The sequence below is a fragment of the Bradysia coprophila genome, unplaced genomic scaffold (genome assembly GCF_014529535.1).
Source record: "Bradysia coprophila strain Holo2 unplaced genomic scaffold, BU_Bcop_v1 contig_588, whole genome shotgun sequence".
Taxonomy (NCBI): domain Eukaryota; kingdom Metazoa; phylum Arthropoda; class Insecta; order Diptera; family Sciaridae; genus Bradysia; species Bradysia coprophila.
The window spans coordinates 1-18,952 of NW_023503827.1; the positions used below are offsets into that span (position 1 = coordinate 1).

The window sequence follows — 18,952 nt, forward strand, 5'->3', positions numbered from 1 at the left end:
CTATTCGCTTTTGTCTTTAAGGAGCTACATAACTAGAGAGGGCTCTAAACAGATGCCGTTACCCTATATATAACAATACACGACCGGCAAAGTATAACTTATTCAAAATGAGTTTTTTTTTATCGAACAAAAGAGCACAGAACTGAGCATTAGTCAATTGAATAGTAGTTTATAAGAAGAGCCAAAGATTTAGTTTTATTTGCGATGACTGTGGAGTCGAAACGTGCAAACGTTAGTTACATCGTCGTTCATGATATCGTTTCGTTAAGATAATAATCTTCTTATCGTTCATATATGTGATGGACTACCTAAAATCTTTTTAGTCAGATAATTCCCATGTTACTAGGATCAACTGAAATTATTTTCGACAAGTATATACCTTTACGGTTCATTTTTATCGGCCAACAAATGCCACATTGAATAAAAGTGATAAAGATTTAATGTTGCAAATGGTATAATCGTCGTAATTTTTCATTTTTTTTTATTCTAGTCACAATGACTTGAAGAATTTAACTGTTATGAAATCATGTACATACTTTCGATAAAGGTTGCACACACAACGATAGGAATATGGTACATACATAAATATGACAACAAAAAACAGCATTATCACCACTGTAATTGAATAATAATCTTGGGGAACAGAATTATTGTTATTTACATATACTAGAAGTTGATGCAACATATAATAATACAGCCATAGAATTCAACCATTCGCCATGGTGTTACCATCACCTGTACACGGTATACATAATATTTAACATATGCCACTAACCAAAACTTTGTTATAAAGCATAAATTGAAAAGGTTTACTATATATATATCTGGAAACTACAACGTAATGCTGTAGTCAACTCTTTTGACATTTGGTATAATTAATTCTAACAGTTCGGTGTATAACCAAAACTTTATAATTTGAATAAATGTTCGTTACCACTTCAATTATTTATGCACAAACTTTCTTAATTAATTTTTTTTTTAATAAAATTCAGTAACTCATCCATTTTGTCCAAAGTAAATATTTACCTTAAATCGCCGAGTTGTTTTCCGTTGAGAGACTTCTGTACGACTAGATTAGATTAATTGCTGAGCGACCTTCATACCGTCTTGCAATTTTTATATTTCTATAACTTTTTTTATCGGAAATTTGACTGTATATATTTGTGTTTTACTGTGTATCTCTCGAATCTCGCTATGTATGTGTTGTTATGAAAATAAAAATAGTTGAGGTATTCTACGTTGGATGAGATGCGAAAATTAGAATAACTACTTGAAACCAGAAACAGATGAAATATGTATCAAAAAACAATTATTTGGTTGAAATATTACAAAAACCCTTAAATGGTGAAGTTGACGCAAGTCATTGTGTTTTTACTTACTGATGCGCATTTTGAGTCCGGTTTCAAAAATTTCACCGGAAGAAAATTTTCGTGTAATTACATACCTCACTTTCGGCTCGGATATACAAACTCTACATTTGTCAAAAAAAAAACACTTTCCGAACCGCGTTGCTTAAAATACAGTCGTTAGTTTGGTCCCACATGTAATGAACTATTTCCGCCAAATTCAATGTCTACTATTCCTCCAAAAATCATTATGGGTGAAACTCGGTGGTTGTTTCGGGCCGAAAGCGTACAATTTTAGAAAATATATTTTCAGTTTGAAAATTTAAAAATTCCGTTTAGATTGCCACCGAAAATACTTTATTTGACGGCTATACAGTCAGAGGCAGTTAAATTTCAATATGAATTTGCTTCAGATGTTGTTTTGTTGATCCACGCTCGCAACTAGTTTATACCTATTTATACGGTTTGAAGCTGCTCCACGCACGAGCGTGGTTTGTGGTAAAACCGTACAAAGACGTATAAACAGTTTTGATTGTGTGGATCAGCTGAAAACCACCTGAAGCAGAATCATGCTAAAATTTCACTGCCTCTAACTGTAGTCTCTTTTGAATCGAGACTTGATAATAACTTGTTAAAGACGGCCGAAAACTATCGTCATAAAATATAGTATTTTCCGGTGCAGATTAAACGGAATTTTTAAATTTACAAACTAAAATCCATTTTCAATTAGTATCCAAAAATGTGTTTGACAACCCAACCGTGTCGCCGTGTTTTGGATCCTAATGACTAGATCATGTATCTACATCATTATTACAGAAATGCGGATGGCATCGTTGTTCATTGGGAGGTTATTACGTATTATTAACACATTCTCTACTGGTGGAGAACATCGTATATGTCATGGTTCTATTTCTGTGCAATCTCAAATAACTTTATAATATAATATCGCTGCGATATAAATTTGTCTTTCGTACAATATCACTGCTCTATTGTGTGATAAGCATGGTATCTTTGGAGCTCACTTATCAATATTTTTAAATACTATTGAGATTTCACCACTCGCATCAGTTGACTTTGGAAGTACAAGCAAAGCGAACAGAGTAAAAAATCTATTCCCAATTTTGCTCACGAAAATCTATTTAACATTCACATTATGCAAAACCAAGTGCTGAGTATCGAAAGTCCATTACAGCATAGTATACCATTATCGAAATGTATTTCGCATGATGTGTTCCTCAAATTGGAAAACGTGCAGCCGACAAACTCCTTCAAAATAAGAGGAATGACGCGGATGTGCTCCAAGGTGAGATAAGTATTTTAGGTAATTCAATGTGACGAATTGTTTCTAAAGCAAATGTCTAAAATTATCTGAAGAGGAGAGATGCCGGATACAAAAAATTTATATCATTTTCGGGCGGCAACGCTGGTATTTCGCTGGCATACGTGGCCTCACAAATGAATATTCCCTGTCATATTATTGTACCTTCGTTTGTCTCTGAAAGAATTACGAATAGAATGAAGTCATTGGGAGCCGTTGTTGAAGTAAGTTCAACGCCAAATTTTAAAGAAACTATAAAACGGTTAGACTTTGTATTCACTCATCGCTTTCAACTAAATTCAAATACATAGACAGCACCGGATAGCAGACAAGCACAACTTGAAGCAATTAGATTGGCCGATTCGAGTCCGAATATTCTTTAATTCATCCGTATGACGATGAAGACCTGTGGTAAGTCTTTGATATAGGGAAAGATTTTTGATTATCAAAAACTATCGTAAATGTATTAGGGATGGGTATTCGACAATAATTGACGAGATCAAAAAACAGCTCAATGGTAAAATTCCATCTTGCCTACTCCTTTCGGTAGGAGGTGGAGGAATGCTACTCGGCTTCATGACTGGATTAAAGAGACATGGTAAATGAAAAGAAAATATGAGAATTGGGCGAAATTTAGTAATTAAAATCTGATCAAGGATGGGAAGATATTCCAATCATAGCTGTCGAAACTTTCGGAGCTCACTGTCTGAATAAATCAATAATAGCTGGGAAAAGCGGTTGACAATGTGATGACAAGCATAGCAAAGACACTTGGCGCTCCATCTGTAGCACCTAAAGTATTGGAAAATCTACCCAATTTTCGTGTAATATCCGAAGTTCAACCAGACTCGGCAGCAATTGAGGCGTGCTTAAAGTTTTCAGGTAAAGATTTTTACGTGTTATCGAAAATACATTCAATAATTCCGGTAATATAACCCTCCAATACAGATGATCATGCATTTTGCGTAGAGCCATCTTGTGGGGGTTACTCTCTCTGTTATCTATGAAGGACTTCTGCCTGGAATAATGGAGAGAAACGGATTTGAACTGCTTCCAGATAGACCAGTGGTAGTATTAGTTTGTGGTGGGCAGGATGCGAGTGTAAAAATTTTGAAAGAATATGCAGAGAAATTAAACGTTCCAATTCAGTAACTGCTACAGTCATTTTCTTTGTTATTTACGACAACGTTGACTTGTTATTTTGGGAGTTAGCGTTACCCTAACTTACCAGTTTTTTTTTACTGTTTTACGACAAGGATTTGATTTAGTGAGAAAGTTCGTGATACGGAGACAAGAGAAATTCCCTTTGTTGTTATACATTTTTGCTATTATCCGCCCTATGTTTTCTATTTATACGATGAGAATATGTCGTTGAAAAAGTAACTCTAATTTTGCATAATTATTTCTGTGATAAGAAATGAAATTTAAATCTGCTTTAGGATTTAGATATAATCGAAACTCGCGTAAATGAATTATAGCGAGCGAACTCTTCTTTGGAATAATGTAACTTTCATAAAAAAATAAAAAAATTCACTTCTCGTACTTGACGCAAACTTTTCTTTATTTTCCCGTTATATCTGTGAAAAAAGGGCTGGTGAAAAATTCTCACTTTTAACCAGAAATTAAGCGAACGAAAAAAAAAAAAAAAATTTTTTTATCTAAATTAGTAATCTTTGCGTTGGTTGGTTGCCGTTATATCTCTGGAAAATAAACACTTTTGGGAATTCATCTAGAACGGAAAGGATTTTCAACGCTTTAAACCATAATTCGTTATCTTTGTATTAAAATATTTTTTTTTATTTAATTAAATTCTTTATTCAGAATTTTTGATGAAACTTTCATCGCATCAGTGTTGTTGTGTTATGCGAATTATTTGAAGGGCTATAATATCTAGATTAACCCTCAAAATTTAACGTTGAGTTGAATCATTCGCATGATGGCATCATGAAGTGAAACAAATTCAATCTTCATACTTTAGCTAATAATTTCACATTATAATTTCAAACGTCTACGGCTACACCGTCTACAAAGTATATGATGTGTGAAACGAAGCGATACATTTTTTTATATAAAGGGAATTTTAATCAGAATGAAAAACTTGTGTTTACTTAATGTTTAATAATTTTTTTCCAAGTACCTGTACCTAACTGCCATTCAAAATATAATTTCTGGTGCTTTCGAGGATTTTTCCAATCGAGTTCGCAAATCGTTGAGAAAATTTGAGAACAACACAACTTTTTTTACTTTTACACTTTTCTTCTATTAATCTTGCTAAAATTAATTCCATAAATGTTTGTGGTATTTTTCGAAAATTTTGACTCAATCTTTCCATTTTTTGTGGTACTAGCTTTCACGCAATTGTATAATCTATGTCCATTAGGCATACACAATGCTATACCAATTATAAAATGAAAAAAGGATATGTATAGATTTGTCAAATATTCATCATAGTCTTTATCAACTCTTGTCAGAGTAAGGTTTTCGGAGAGTTTTACTTTTGCACAAATATTAAGATAAAGTGACCACAAAATGGTTAAATTTGATTTCTTAAAAATATGCGCAATTTTTGTTTAGCCTTTAAGGCAAATCTGTTCGAGTTAAGTCTAAGTTTAGGCGCTTTCATTAAATTTAAGTGTTTATATACATTGCTGATTCAATCCACTGCTTTAAGAGCAATCTTCACATGGCAAATTTGTAGCCTACATTTGGACACAAAAATGTTACATTTTTGACGATAACATTGCCCTCGCATCCTTTTTGGAAAAAGTAAAAACATCGTTTGGTGCTGAAATGTGTTAGCTTTGAATAAAAAATAGAAAGATGTGTAACCTAGGTCCATGAAAACTCAAAATTTGTGTCAATTTTCTCCAACTTAGGTTACAGCATCACAAAACTTTCTATTTTTTATTCAAAGCTAACACATTTCAGAACTAAACGATGTTTTTACTTTTTCCAAAAAGGATGCGAGGGCAATGTTATCGTGTAATCCAAATGTAGGCTACAAATTTGCCATGTGAAGATTGCTCTTAAATGCAAAGATTTGTCTCTGTTTCTTACGGCCAGTTCATACTCGCATACATTTTTGCGATATATGCGACCATGAACTGGCCTTAAAGAGTTTAGACATTTCAAAAAATAAAAAAGCTTGCCAATGTAGCAACGCAAAAGTTTCCTTCTTCTCTCTCGTTTATCCACTTTCGTAGCTAGAGTAAGTCAGAGTCCTACGGTGGGGTTGAACAGAACTTAAATAGAGTCGCGACACCACCTCCGATTTTCATGTTCTTATTGAGACACGAGTACTATAAGGAACCACATTCAGTTCGTGGATCCATCCAGCCGTTTCGGAGAACCAGCCCTCATAGGCGTCAGGACTGACGAATCAATTTGAATACAGATTGTTATCGAAACGGATAGAGGGACTAATTCTAAGCTAATTCGTGTTGAAATGGCTTCCCTAGACAACCTGACCATGTAGCTACAGCCAGCTAACGACATTTTTAAATCGTGATTTGTCCAAGATGAAGAGAGTTTGAAACTCTTTGAATGGTGATGCAAATTTTTATTTTCACCATTCGCCGCGGAACTTGGACTCCTCTGTAATACACAGTAAACAAAAAAAAAGCCTGATCCGCCTGCAGTCTAAGCTTTACAACGATATCAAACTTGCTTTACCAGCCTCACAACAAGTATCGTTACGACATTTTGTTTGCAGCAAGGTCACTCTACGCCGAAATTTTCAATTTATTATCTAGTGCCCGTTATAGGATGAGTGGAATTGTTATCCATTCTTCATAAATAAGTGGATTAAGTTACTTGAAGCAATTCTTACATTAATTACGTGTGCCAACCACCATAATTTCAGATAAATGCATCACGTATTGTTGGTGATATGCCACATAAACTATATTGGTCACCCTAGTGCAGACCATTTTTTAATGATTTCTGGCGTGAAAACATAATTACAATTGGCAAATTGACTCTTAAGGAAACTTTTATTGATTACACATTTTTGTAGAATTTTTTTCAGAAAGTTCACAACATTTCTGCAAAGGGCAGGGTTAGCATGTAAAAAGTGCCCCAAAGGAACTAAAGCTTATAATACATCATTCGAAAGGTCTTGGCCTAGAACTACTTTTAGTGGAGTATGAAACTTCAAAATGGAGTTATAGTGAAGTTATTCACGAAAATGTGAATTTCGTTTTTCATTTATTTCTCTCTAGTGCAGTGTGTTGACGAAAAATCTGGAAAAAATGTCTGTATGGAAGGTAACATCTATACATCTCTAGAAGAGTGTAGGTTCGATGTTTCATCAAAGTAATATCCTCTTTGGTGGAATAAACAACCATTATTAACAGTCGGCTGCCCGAGCCGGTTTTTAAATTCTCTTTCGGTACCCAGAAGTCTGCTCTTACATCCGAAGACATCATCTAAATTGATTAATTATCTTTGCATTTGTTAATTAATATGACTGTTGTTAAACTTGTCAGACTAAAACCACATTGACTGCCGTTATTCGATATTCGTAACATCGTTGTAGGTTGTTTTTTTTTTCCTGGATCGACTACAGCATCTGATTCAGCCGTACAACATACCATAACTCATTTATTTTGTGTGCAAGAAAAACTTTCTTTGATACTTCGAACAATTAATAACACAACCAGTATAAAACCTTTAGCCACTAAAAGACTCGGATTGCAGTGACTTCTGAATCATATTAAACGTTTTATACCGTCCTACTTAGCTCTGTTATTGTGCCAATGAAATGTACTTAACAAAAACATAAGCTTCACAGGTTCATCAGATGTAATAAATTGTCTGCAATTGTTTTCGATGTAACTATTTTCTTATAAATGGTGAATGGTAACATCAGTTCCTCTTTCATTTAATCTGAAACTATCACAATTATCAACAACCGCATTTGTATGTTATATTCTTTTTAACTGTCAGCAACTATGATATATGGACTCGGCTGTTATGTTGGATTGCAATGCGAAAAATACTCATATAATAACATTTTGTGTATAGATTATCAGCGATGATATATGTTTGAAATTGCTATGAGTTATAAATTATTTTCGAATTGAAATAAAAGATTTTAAATCATATTCTCAAATTGATTTACAATCAAGCAAATATTGCAGAAAATATTATTTTCTTAGAACGGAGAGCAGAACGATTGTAGTGTACAACACAACAATCCTCTATCATTAATGAAAAAAACGAGCAATTTCAAATTATTATAATTACACACCGTTTAATATAGCCTCCATCCGTATCTTTCCTCTGCATCAGTTTTCTGTTTATTTTATATGAAATGTGTCTCGTTCAACTGCTACCGATTTTTATTTAATTACACAATTTTTCTGACAAGTTTCTGATAATTGCATTATTATCGTTATTTTTGTCCGCCCGACATTAAAGTCGGTCTAGGGACATCATAAACATGTCCGTCCAATCGATAATATTTTTTGCAGTCACTCTTTTCTGATATGAATCAATTGATTGATCATCAAACTAGAAATTCCAAACATTTATGTCATTTTAAGGTATGATTGTAATTGGCGCTTTTTTAAATAGTTTCAAATAACACGCAACCATTACATTCCCTAAATATTTTGAACCATATTCGACCCGGTAAAACTAATTTTTTTCTCTGTAAACATTTCCGTTTTGGTGTTATTTTTACTTTGCCTTTACGTCTCAGTGATTCGATCTTTATTCAGTCTAATTGGAAGCATCCTACACACTATTCGAATAAGAAGAAAAGCTGCTTCCATTTCGTAATGATGTTCTACTGAAAGAGAAGAAACGAAACTAATTAAGTAATGCATTGCTACGACCTATGTGCACGGGTTGTAGTTGTGATTTTAACAGCAATTACGTAAAATGGTATAAAGAAACGGATTTACAGATTTCTCAGGGGCTTTGCGGAATTCGAGAAATTTTATCCAGTTATATCCTTAAATACGCATAGTCTGCCATTACATAGATTATCATGTTTGCTTGTGTTGTTGTGTATAGATTTAAGATGGAAAGAATATTATGCCGGCATCACTCACAGTGTTACATATTGAACTACATATTGAGTAGTTCATTTTCGGGCGCCGAAATTAAGTTGTAGGCTCGACTGTTGGACTTTATTCCAATTTATAGTTTAGGTTGGTGAAAGCTCTTGGTGAAACCAATAACAAAAATTGAAAACTTGAGAAACCTCTTCCTTTACTATTTTAACACTCTCATCAGGATGAATAATAGAACTAACGCTTTTACACCGACCATTATTTATGTTCCATTTTTCGCTTTGGTCTAAGAATTCAGAAGCTCTTACTCTGCTTTGAAATGAATTATTATGAAATTACGTAATAGAAAATATGGGCAAACAGTGTTTGAAAGTTTCTGGGCATTTGATTTCTGAAAATATGGAATTTCTGGTGAAAACATTGAATCGATCAAAACTGTATATTTCACTCGAATTAATTGCTTTTAATCGAAATTGATTTATGGTTCGGTAAAATTGATACATCAATGATTAGCTGACATATTCATTTCATATCGTCAGTGGCTGTATGTTGATTGCAAAAATAAAGAAAATTATTTCGATATGATTAATGGAAAAATAGGAGAACTGAACCAATTTGCATAAAATATTTGTTTCACTGTTACAGACGGCAAGCATATGACCAGTATTATTATCGGATCGTTTACTTCCATCGATCAAAGTATTTTTAATCTGTTGATTTCAAATCTTGTACTTCAATTTGTTTAACATTCATTTTCCTATATAAAGGACGATATTACCCAGAGCTTTTCAATATTTTTGTCGTTGTTATCGATAACAGCTCTTAACCTAGGTTAACCAGTGACATTGTCAGAATTTGGAATATTGTCCTCCTCTGGCAAATCCACAAATCTTTGACTTTGTGCCTTTGTTTGGCCTATTTTTATTCCGAGCAACTGCGTAAATTGAAATTACCGCAAATATCATCAATTAGAATCATTTCCGTGGGGTGGGTGGTGCGCACAAATCTCATTAACATGCTACACAGATCGTGTTTGAGAACCATACCACAATCGTTTCGCGGAAAGTTCAGTTACTCTCTTAGCTTTATATAACTAATTAGACGATAGACGAAAATAGTTTGAGAGGTAAAAAAATCGACAAGTGAAGAGTTCGTTAATTTCGTTCGCTTAATTGCAAAATCGAGCAATTTGTTGCCGTGAAATCCACATTTCTTCGTCTTTTGAAACAGATCTTTATATTGCCGGACAGTTGAACAAAAGGCATAGAAGATAATTAAAATGCATTTCGACTTTTCACTTTTCAACATTTCAAACATAACATGAGAATAGCTTTACTACACCCCACCCACATCGTTTTCATGTTATGATCTAATACCGAATTTGAACATCATGATTCGACGATGTTTTAATCGAGATACAAGAAAAAGCAAATAGAAAAAAAACTCTTGAAATTTCAAAATTGAAATTTTTGCTCTGTCATCATGATGCATATAATTAAGCCATGTACAATCCTCAACCATCCTGTTCACATTAATGCTTAAAAAATAACGATTATAATCTTTGTCTAACACTTCAGCAGACATAGGCAGACGCTGTATGCAGTGAAGACATTGTTACCTTTGCACATACCGTTTCATTACCTATCTTTACCTACCTTTTCCAAACATAAGCTATTGTGATGCTTTCAGATGCATCATAACATGACAACATACTACGTATATTATCAGTACTTTAGAGAGTGTTACATGAAATTTTGTTACATACAGCGGAAGATAAAATTGGTAGAGGAATGGGGACGACTCATTGTTTCTGAATTGAGATTTTTGATATGTATTTTCGGAGTTTGTCGGGGATAAAAAGCAAAAACATATATACTACTCTCTCGACATGTTAATGTCTGCTTTTTGGCATTTATGCTATTATAATGGTTCGAACAAAACACATTTTGGTATATTAGCTGGAGTTATTGTAATTTTGTGAGTTTATAGTGTTTTGATAAGTTGAGTCAAGACTTTACTTTATATTGTGCTAAATTTCAGATGCATTCCGTGATACGTCAAAATAAGTTATTGTACCGTGATGGGATGTGCTGTATAAATGCTGTTCAAAATTTGACATTAAAACCAGCAATTTAACGTCTGAAATGGTTTAAAAGCGTTGACATTTTCACATGTATAATATTATTATTTAACGAAAGTTATTTTAAGTGGAAATCTGACATGCTTTCAGCGTGAAGCACTCACTCCACAACTTATACAATTGAATTTCTAACGAGAATGTAAACTCTTACATTGCGGTTGCACCATATTTCCAGGCTAATTGTAGACTATGCACTAAGCATTTCTATTTCTTGATAATAGTTCTATCGAAACTATAGCTTCGTGTCTGTAATGACATCCTATTTTCAACGTTTCTCAATATAGTTTCCGTGTAATATGTAACTTTTAGGGCATAAAGGATTGACTTGTGTTTTCATATCAGATCCAGGGGCTAGAGTCGAATGCCGGGAAAATACCATACCAAAGAATATGTTAACAATGGAAGCCAGTGAAAAGGCAGTGAAAGTCAAACGATATTAAGTAGTCAGTAAGACATCGCACCAGATTCAATCCTCAAATATGGTCCAATTTCGACACATCTAGATTCTACGCACGCCTAGCCCTACATAACAAGAACTCGTAAAAGATTTGATGATAAAATCAAGCCATCAAGCAAAAAATGATTTGTCGTCATCGAAGCAACTTTAGCATACAGACGAACACTGTGGTATTACCATTTATGCCGTTACATTTACACACTCTAATGGCGATAATCAATTCTGAATTTCACAAAGACAATTTTCATTGTCTGAATCACAGACGGCAAAGAGCTTGGTGTTTAAATTTTACAATCCACCTTTCTCTTCTAGTGTTGCGTATAAACAGGGCCGTAGCTAGACTCGATTTTCAGGGTGTGCTCAGCTCCGAGGAAAAAAAACATTTACAAATTCATGTTATACCCTCCTGTTAAGTTATTCGTCTAACATTATGGGTCTAACACAAACATCATGACTAATTAATAGGTTTGGATCTTTCGTTTCTGGATTTCAATTAAAGGTTTATAAATTCATCGACTGACAGATGGTATGTAAGATCGACTTTCGTTTTTTGGACGATGTAATCCATGCTTCCACCACATACTTCGATCTTTTAAAAACGGCTTCAATTTTCTTCTTTCTTCTGCAAACCGTGTAACTCTTGACTCTTGACGTGCAATGGAAGCAAACTACACGATAAAAATTCAATGTTTGCCGTCTGCGTTTGGTCATCAAGTTTCCTTTGCAATTACAATCAAATTGATCAGGCAACTCACGGTTGTATCGCCGTAAGATTTCATAGGATCTAACGTGGATCTTCCCGGATGTGCATACGGTGTGCAGATCGACTTTGGTTCTTATGCCTTCGAATGCTTAAAGGCTTGTTCAAGGTATTTTTTGGTCCGTCAAGACTCGCAATGTCTTTTAAATACGTTGTGGTCACAACTTTCGTGTGACTCCATTGTTATACTCTTCGAATTTACGGAAAACAATTTTTTTAGCAGTTGATTGGGCTGTAGTCAACGAGTAACTACAGTACAGATACATATTGCAACCGGCTTATATAGACTTTTCTCACACACAATTGTATCCTCCGCGCAAAAGTCCATGCTTCATACGCAAAAAAAACAATTCGCTCCTCCGCGCAAAAGTCCATGCTTCATACACACAAAAAAGTAACATTCTCCGCAAAAGTCCATGCTTCATACACACAAAAAAGTAACATTCTCCGCGCAAAAGTCCATGCTTCATACACAAAAAAAACAATTCGTTCCTCCGCGCAAAAGTCCATCCTTCATACACACAAAAAAGTAACATTATCCGCAAAAGTCCATGCTTCATACACACAAAAAAGTAACATTCTCCGCGCAAAAGTCCATGCTTCATACGCAAAAAAAAACAATTCGCTCCTCCGCGCAAAAGTCCATGCTTCATACACACAAAAAAGGAACATTCTCCTCGCAAAAGTCCATCTGCTTCATACAAAAAAACGAGCCATCAGAACAGTCGGAGCGTTTGCTGCGACTGAGCCCCGTACAAACCCGTATATCTATTACGTACGTGACCCTAGTGCGTCTGTCACCCTACTTTGACCGTAAGCCTATGCGCCGGTTAAAGTAGTTAAAGTAAAATTATTATGTAATGTGTACATCTTAGAAATTGCGCATAGCGCAATTACGAAGCCCCGTACGACGTTCCTTTCAAATAAAACAAAACTTTCATATAGCCCTAAAATTTTAATTTATTGAGTATAAATACACATAGGCCTAGTATCGGCCTCAGTCCGAGGATCCAAATTTATTTTTTTTTTTCAACTACATTCTATTCGGCCTTTGATTACCTTCCAAATGAAACAAAAAATACGAAAAACGTATGAAATTTGCTCGAGTTATATGTAAAATACACATAGGGCCCTAGTAGCGGCCTTAGTCCGAGGACCCAAATTTAATTTTTTTTCAACAACATTCTATTCGGCCTTTGATTACCTTCCAAATGAAACAAAAATTACGAAAAACGGATGAAATTTGCTCGAGTTATATGTAAAATACACATAGGGCCCTAGTAACGGCCTTAGTCCAAGGACCCAAATTTAATTTTTTTTTTCAACAACATTCTATTCGGTGTTCGATTATCTTTCAAATGAAACAAAAATTACGAAAAACGGATGAAATTTACTCGAGTTGTATGTAAAATACACATAGGGCCCTAGTAGCTTTTCACTTCTAAGGCCCTAACTCACGGTCCACTCACCCGATTTTAAAAAACTTTTTTTTCCTGGATTGGTATTGACAATACCTATCATTTGCCGTGTCATTTACATTTCCATCGTTTATTTTGCCATAAATATCACCAAAAGACCTTAAATCACTTAGGTGACCCTAACTCACGAAGGGCCGACCCGAATATGACCATCTTCGAACTTAGCCTCACTATTTTGACTATCTTTCAGGGAAAAATTTTTTTTTTGAAATCGGATTTGATTTACTCAAGATATCGACGTGACGGACAGACGGACAGACGGACAGACGGCCCAAATTTTTATTGCGGATTCGTCATCTATGAACATAGGCAAACACTTTGCCCTTACCGTCTGCTTCGAATTCCATCAATTACACACGGCATCGTAATCCTATAAGCCCCTTCGTACTTCGTACGGGGCTAAAAACAATTCGCTCCTCCGCGGAAAAGTCCATCGACTTTATACACAAAGCGTTCCTCCGCGCAAAAGTCCATCCTTCATACACAAAATGTTGCAAAAGCCCATCGTCCATAAAATGTTACATTTCTTTTGAAATTTCCATCGACCATAATATATACACAATATATACGCAATTATTTTGTGTATAATGTTATGCGTTGTGTTCTTCCGTGTTTATATTATGGTCGATGGGCTTTTGCAACATTTTGTGTATGAAGCATGGACTTTTGCGCGGAGAATGTTACTTTTTTGTGTGTATGAAGGATGGACTTTTGCGCGGAGGAGCAAATTGTTTTTTTTTTGTGTATGAAGCAAATGGACTTTTGCGCTGAGAATGTTACTTTTTTGTGTGTATGAAGGATGGACTTTTGCGCGGAGGAGCGAATTGTTTTCTTTTTTTTGCGTATGAAGCATGGACTTTTGTGCGGGGAAATGTTACATTTTGTGTATATATGAAGGATGGTCTTTTGCGCGGAGAATGTAATATTGTATGCAAATAAAACTGATTTTCTTTCTTTTTTCAAATTATTATTTTTACTTGCACACAATATTACATTTCTCCGCACAAAAGACCATCGTCCATATAAATTGATGCAATTTATGTGCTGCATAACACACGTGTATTACTCATTTGCATAGGCTCTGCTGTAATCTAATATTAATATTTTTTTTTTTTTTTTAAACTCAAGTCGGTCCAGGGTGTGCTCAAGAGTTTCCAGGGTGTGCTCAGCACACCTTCGCTCCTTAGTAGCTACGGCCCTGGTATAAAATGTTTTTGCATTTTTAGCACATAAAATGAGTTCAGATGCACAATATTTTACTAAGTCACACTTCATAAGCATGCACAAAATCTCATTACACCCAAACAAGTAGCTATAAGTATATGTGTTTACATACGTTTGTAGTTAGCACGCTTTGAGAATGAAATGAAAAAGTTTTCACTGCCTGTTTTCATTACTGGCATTATACAATGATTGTCCTTTGTTCCATAAAGCTTTTGTGGAAAAATAAGAGCAGCACGTTCATTTATCGATTCATATCATCAGATATTCGAGCAAAAAAAACCCTGTCTTTTACGTCCCATATGCATGTCGGAAGCTTTATACCAGCTATGCATAACCGATTCTATGATAGGATGTAAAAATTTATAGTTCACCAATTACTCAACTTTTACCGAACGTGTGAGTCTGAAAAAAAGCAAAGTCTATTCCGAAAATAAAATTTCTTTATTTCCGAAAAGTGTTTTTCCACATTGTTTCTGTACCTTAATTTCTGTCGATTCCCCAAGAGACGATACATAGAAATGGTGTGTCACATCAGTGTAGCTGGTAAAATTTATTTCTCATAGTTTCCATAGGATTTATTTTTTTCATCATGGATGAAGGGGTCCTTTTTAGTTGAAATAAATAAAATAAAACTTCTGATTCAGTATCTCTGTGACGAAATAAATTCAAAATCATGTTTCTCTCTATACACACATATATCCATGACTATCGGCGGAAAAAAAATGTTTGAAATGGGGTTTTAACATACGTTCCAGTCAGACTAATACATTTAGTATGACTCTGGGGATTTTGCGTTCGTGTGGATTTGGGTACAGCTAAAGTTCATAAAGAATTTATCAACTTTTCAAGACAAATTGAAAGAAAACGTGTAACTTTTCAGACACGAGCATTGCATACCGTCTCTAAGTTAAACTACTTAATTGAGATAATAATAAACGTCATGATGGAACATAGCAAAATAACTTATTTACGACAGAATAAAAAAAAACCGTGTAGCTAAACGTTAACTAAAGAAAAAAAAATTCACAAATTTGCACCATCCTGTTCTCGAACCATTTCCAATAAATAAACTCTGATGGGTGTTGGATATGTTGAGGCATATAAAATAAAATCCGTGATTAACACTATTTACAGCCGTTAAGAAAGTCAAAAAGCATAACTAATCATGTGCGATCGCAGAATTTATGTAGCATATGTCTGATAGAATTTCTTTTAAGTTAAAAATTGCTCAGCAGATATTGCATGTAACATATGTACAGTACAATGCACCTAACCATTGCAGGAAATTATTTTCGATATAATTGAGATGAGCTGTTCGAAATTCTTCTGAAGTGTATTTTATGCGATGAACGAATTTCAAATCAAAGCCGAACGAAGGTCAGCGGATCAAGCCGATAAAGTGATTTGAAAATTTTCTCGCCATTTTTATCAAATTATTTTATGAAAACGTTAATTGAAGAGAAGAAGCAAAGGTGTTTCTTGATATGGTGCTTGATGATTACACCATTGACGTTTGCAAAGAAGAGAAAAACGTCTACATTTTTCAGCACATTCAATGGTATACGATTTATTTTAATATTTTGCACATGAATAAACCCTCCGTTCCGGATAGTAAATTCCTTCAATTTTTATTTTATTATAAAACATTTTCTACCTAAAATAAATTTCTGCAATTTTTTGCTTTGTAGTCAGTTTTCAAAGCGACTAGTAGTGTGTTACCATCCCTAATACTAAAGTTATATTTATCTGTGATTTTTTACCACAGACTTTTACAATGGACGAACATATTGAATGGTAGTCAATTCAGGTTATACATTTCTTCAGTGATATTTTACCGAGAAGTGGTGGTTGATTGGTTTCCTGAAATGAAGTATATGACTGCACACATTTTTAACCAGCTGTAAAAAAAAGTGGTTCGAACATCTCTCAGGAGCAGAAATGGTTTCTACCAATGCACTTAAGCAGAGCCGGATTAAGGCTTTCAGCGCCACGGGGCTATTAGTTTTCGAGCGCCAATTACAAAAACATGGATTTTATTTTTCGTGAACGTATTAAACGTATTAAAAATAATATTAGTGTCGATATCCTGATAATATCCTAACGATCGGTTAGGAGGAATGGTAATAAGAACGTAAACTGGGTTGTAACATTCTGTAGTCTAGCTAAGTTTTGCTTCGGTCGTAAATAATTATCTTGACTGAAAGTCATGGTTCTGACGGATAATAAACACGCTAAAATGATTGTCATACTTTGTTCATTTCTATAAAACGATAACTTAAGTAATTTGCCACGGATTTCCAATTTAAAAAAAATTAAAATTCCTGAGGTTAAGTTTGAAGATGAGCTTAAAAGGAACGGGTGATCTCTATGATATTCTCAAAAGAATTTTCGTCTCGAGTAATTGTGAAAGTAATTTAAAAAAGTTTTTGAGTCGAGAGGACTGAAACTTCTGAGGAGCAGTTTAAAGGAAAATTGTGAAGTACTTTCATTATTAGCAAAAATTGACAAGTTCCAACTTGTTCGTTAATGGAAGTATTGGAGTAATAATCCAGAATTCATTTCGAAAAGATTTTTTTTGAGTGATTTCGTGGTAAGCTGTTTGTAAAAAAAATTGAACGAGTTTCATTTTTGTTCAAAACATAAGCAAGAAACCTTCTTCGTATTTTCGTTACTTTAAGAATTCGTGACTTGAACTTATCATCTTATGGGATTTTATACAGGCAGCTCTCAAGTTACGAATATTTATGGTTACGATAACATGAGAATCGATGGACAGTTTTATGATACAACAATCGATATAACGATATAACAACCGCAAAAATTGATTGAAAAATTCAGTCAGTGAAAGGACCTGACCTACCCGTAAGGTGGGCCTAGTTTTTTTCATTTTGCTGGTATTCGTTTAAAACTAACTGAAAGGAAGGAGAAAGTAACCGCGAGCGAAGCGAGCAAAGAATTTGTAGATTCTTTCCATCAAGAAACTTTCAAGACTATACATTCCGTGTGCAACTTTATTTTTATTTCATGGTTTCGTGAATGAATTCTTAGACAAAATTCGTCGATACCCTGATTTTGAATAACAATTTTACATCTGCCATGTTATTACCTCTAAATGACTTTTGTAGGCTACTAAACGAGTATGCTGAGAGCTGAAATTTCCCGATGATAAAACAGCTTTTCTTATCGGAAATAAAATGCCAATCAAGAATTTGAAGTTTAATTTTCCTGATTTCCCAGTATTCTGGATACAGTGGATATCAGGAATTTCCAAACAAGAAAATGTAAAAACTGTGATGCCATATCTTTTTAATTGCGCCGCAGGAATTTTTTTTTTCAAATATCGGTAAAAGTAGTTTATTTTAATAAAACCAGTAAACTAAACACGATTCATTATTAATTTTCCAGCGCCACTTTTATCCAGCGCCAAGCCCCTAAGCCCCTAAAGCCCGTCGTGTTAAGCCGGCTCTGCACTTAAGAAGCCCTTTTGTTGGATTAGGTAATTTACACTAATCTAGTGTTCGATGTTTAAACTTTAGTGAGCCTGGAAACTAAATTTTCTCGTATCTTTTTCCTTCTGTTTTATCACTTAAAACAATTCAGTTCGTAATTAAGCTGCTCTGTGTTTCAATACAATTGAAGGAAATCTACGGAATCTAAGAGGTTATGGGCCCAGGAACGCAAAGGTATGGCAGAAAAAGAAGCGAACGTGAAACGTTTTCAGTTCGACGGAACGAATTATAACAATTGGAAATACCGGATGCATGCCGTGTTGGACGAGAAGGATTTAATGGAATACGTCGAGGAAGATCTGGAAATAATTACGCTAAATGCTAACGATCGCGATTATAGAAAACATTTGAAGAAAGAAAAGATATGCAAGTCTGTACTAATCCAGCATATTGCGGACAGTCAATTGGAATACATTAAGGATAAGTCGATGGCAAAGGACATCTACGACGCTCTGAAGTCACTATTCGAAAGAAATAGCGTCGCCGGTCAGTTGCTGCTCCGAAAACAGTTGAAAACATTGAAATATGACGGAATCGGTGATATCAGGAAACACCTCCTGGAATTTGATAACATCATTCGCGAATCGAAAGGAATTGGAGCGAAACTAGAAGAGATAGATGTAATGTCAACTATTGCTAAGGTAGGACATAAGAAATGGCAGTGTCCAGATCTGAATAATATCGAATGGTAACGGAAATG

At 34.6% G+C, this 18,952-nt stretch overlaps 1 protein-coding gene and 1 long non-coding RNA gene across 2 annotated transcripts; both read left to right on the forward strand.

Moving 5' to 3' along the window:
- Positions 1 to 2,436: 2,436 nt before the first annotated feature.
- LOC119083361 (L-serine dehydratase/L-threonine deaminase-like) lies at positions 2,437 to 3,047 on the forward strand. Its single transcript, XM_037193075.1, has 3 exons — positions 2,437 to 2,649; positions 2,721 to 2,888; positions 2,976 to 3,047. The coding sequence occupies exons 1-3, from the start codon at positions 2,500 to 2,502 to the stop codon at positions 3,045 to 3,047; spliced, it is 390 nt and encodes a 129-aa protein (XP_037048970.1). The 5' UTR covers positions 2,437 to 2,499.
- Positions 3,024 to 3,401, forward strand: LOC119083367. Its single transcript, XR_005088851.1, has 3 exons — positions 3,024 to 3,075; positions 3,135 to 3,262; positions 3,321 to 3,401. It is a non-coding gene; the product is annotated as an uncharacterized LOC119083367 (long non-coding RNA).
- The last annotated feature ends 15,551 nt before the right edge of the window (positions 3,402 to 18,952 follow it).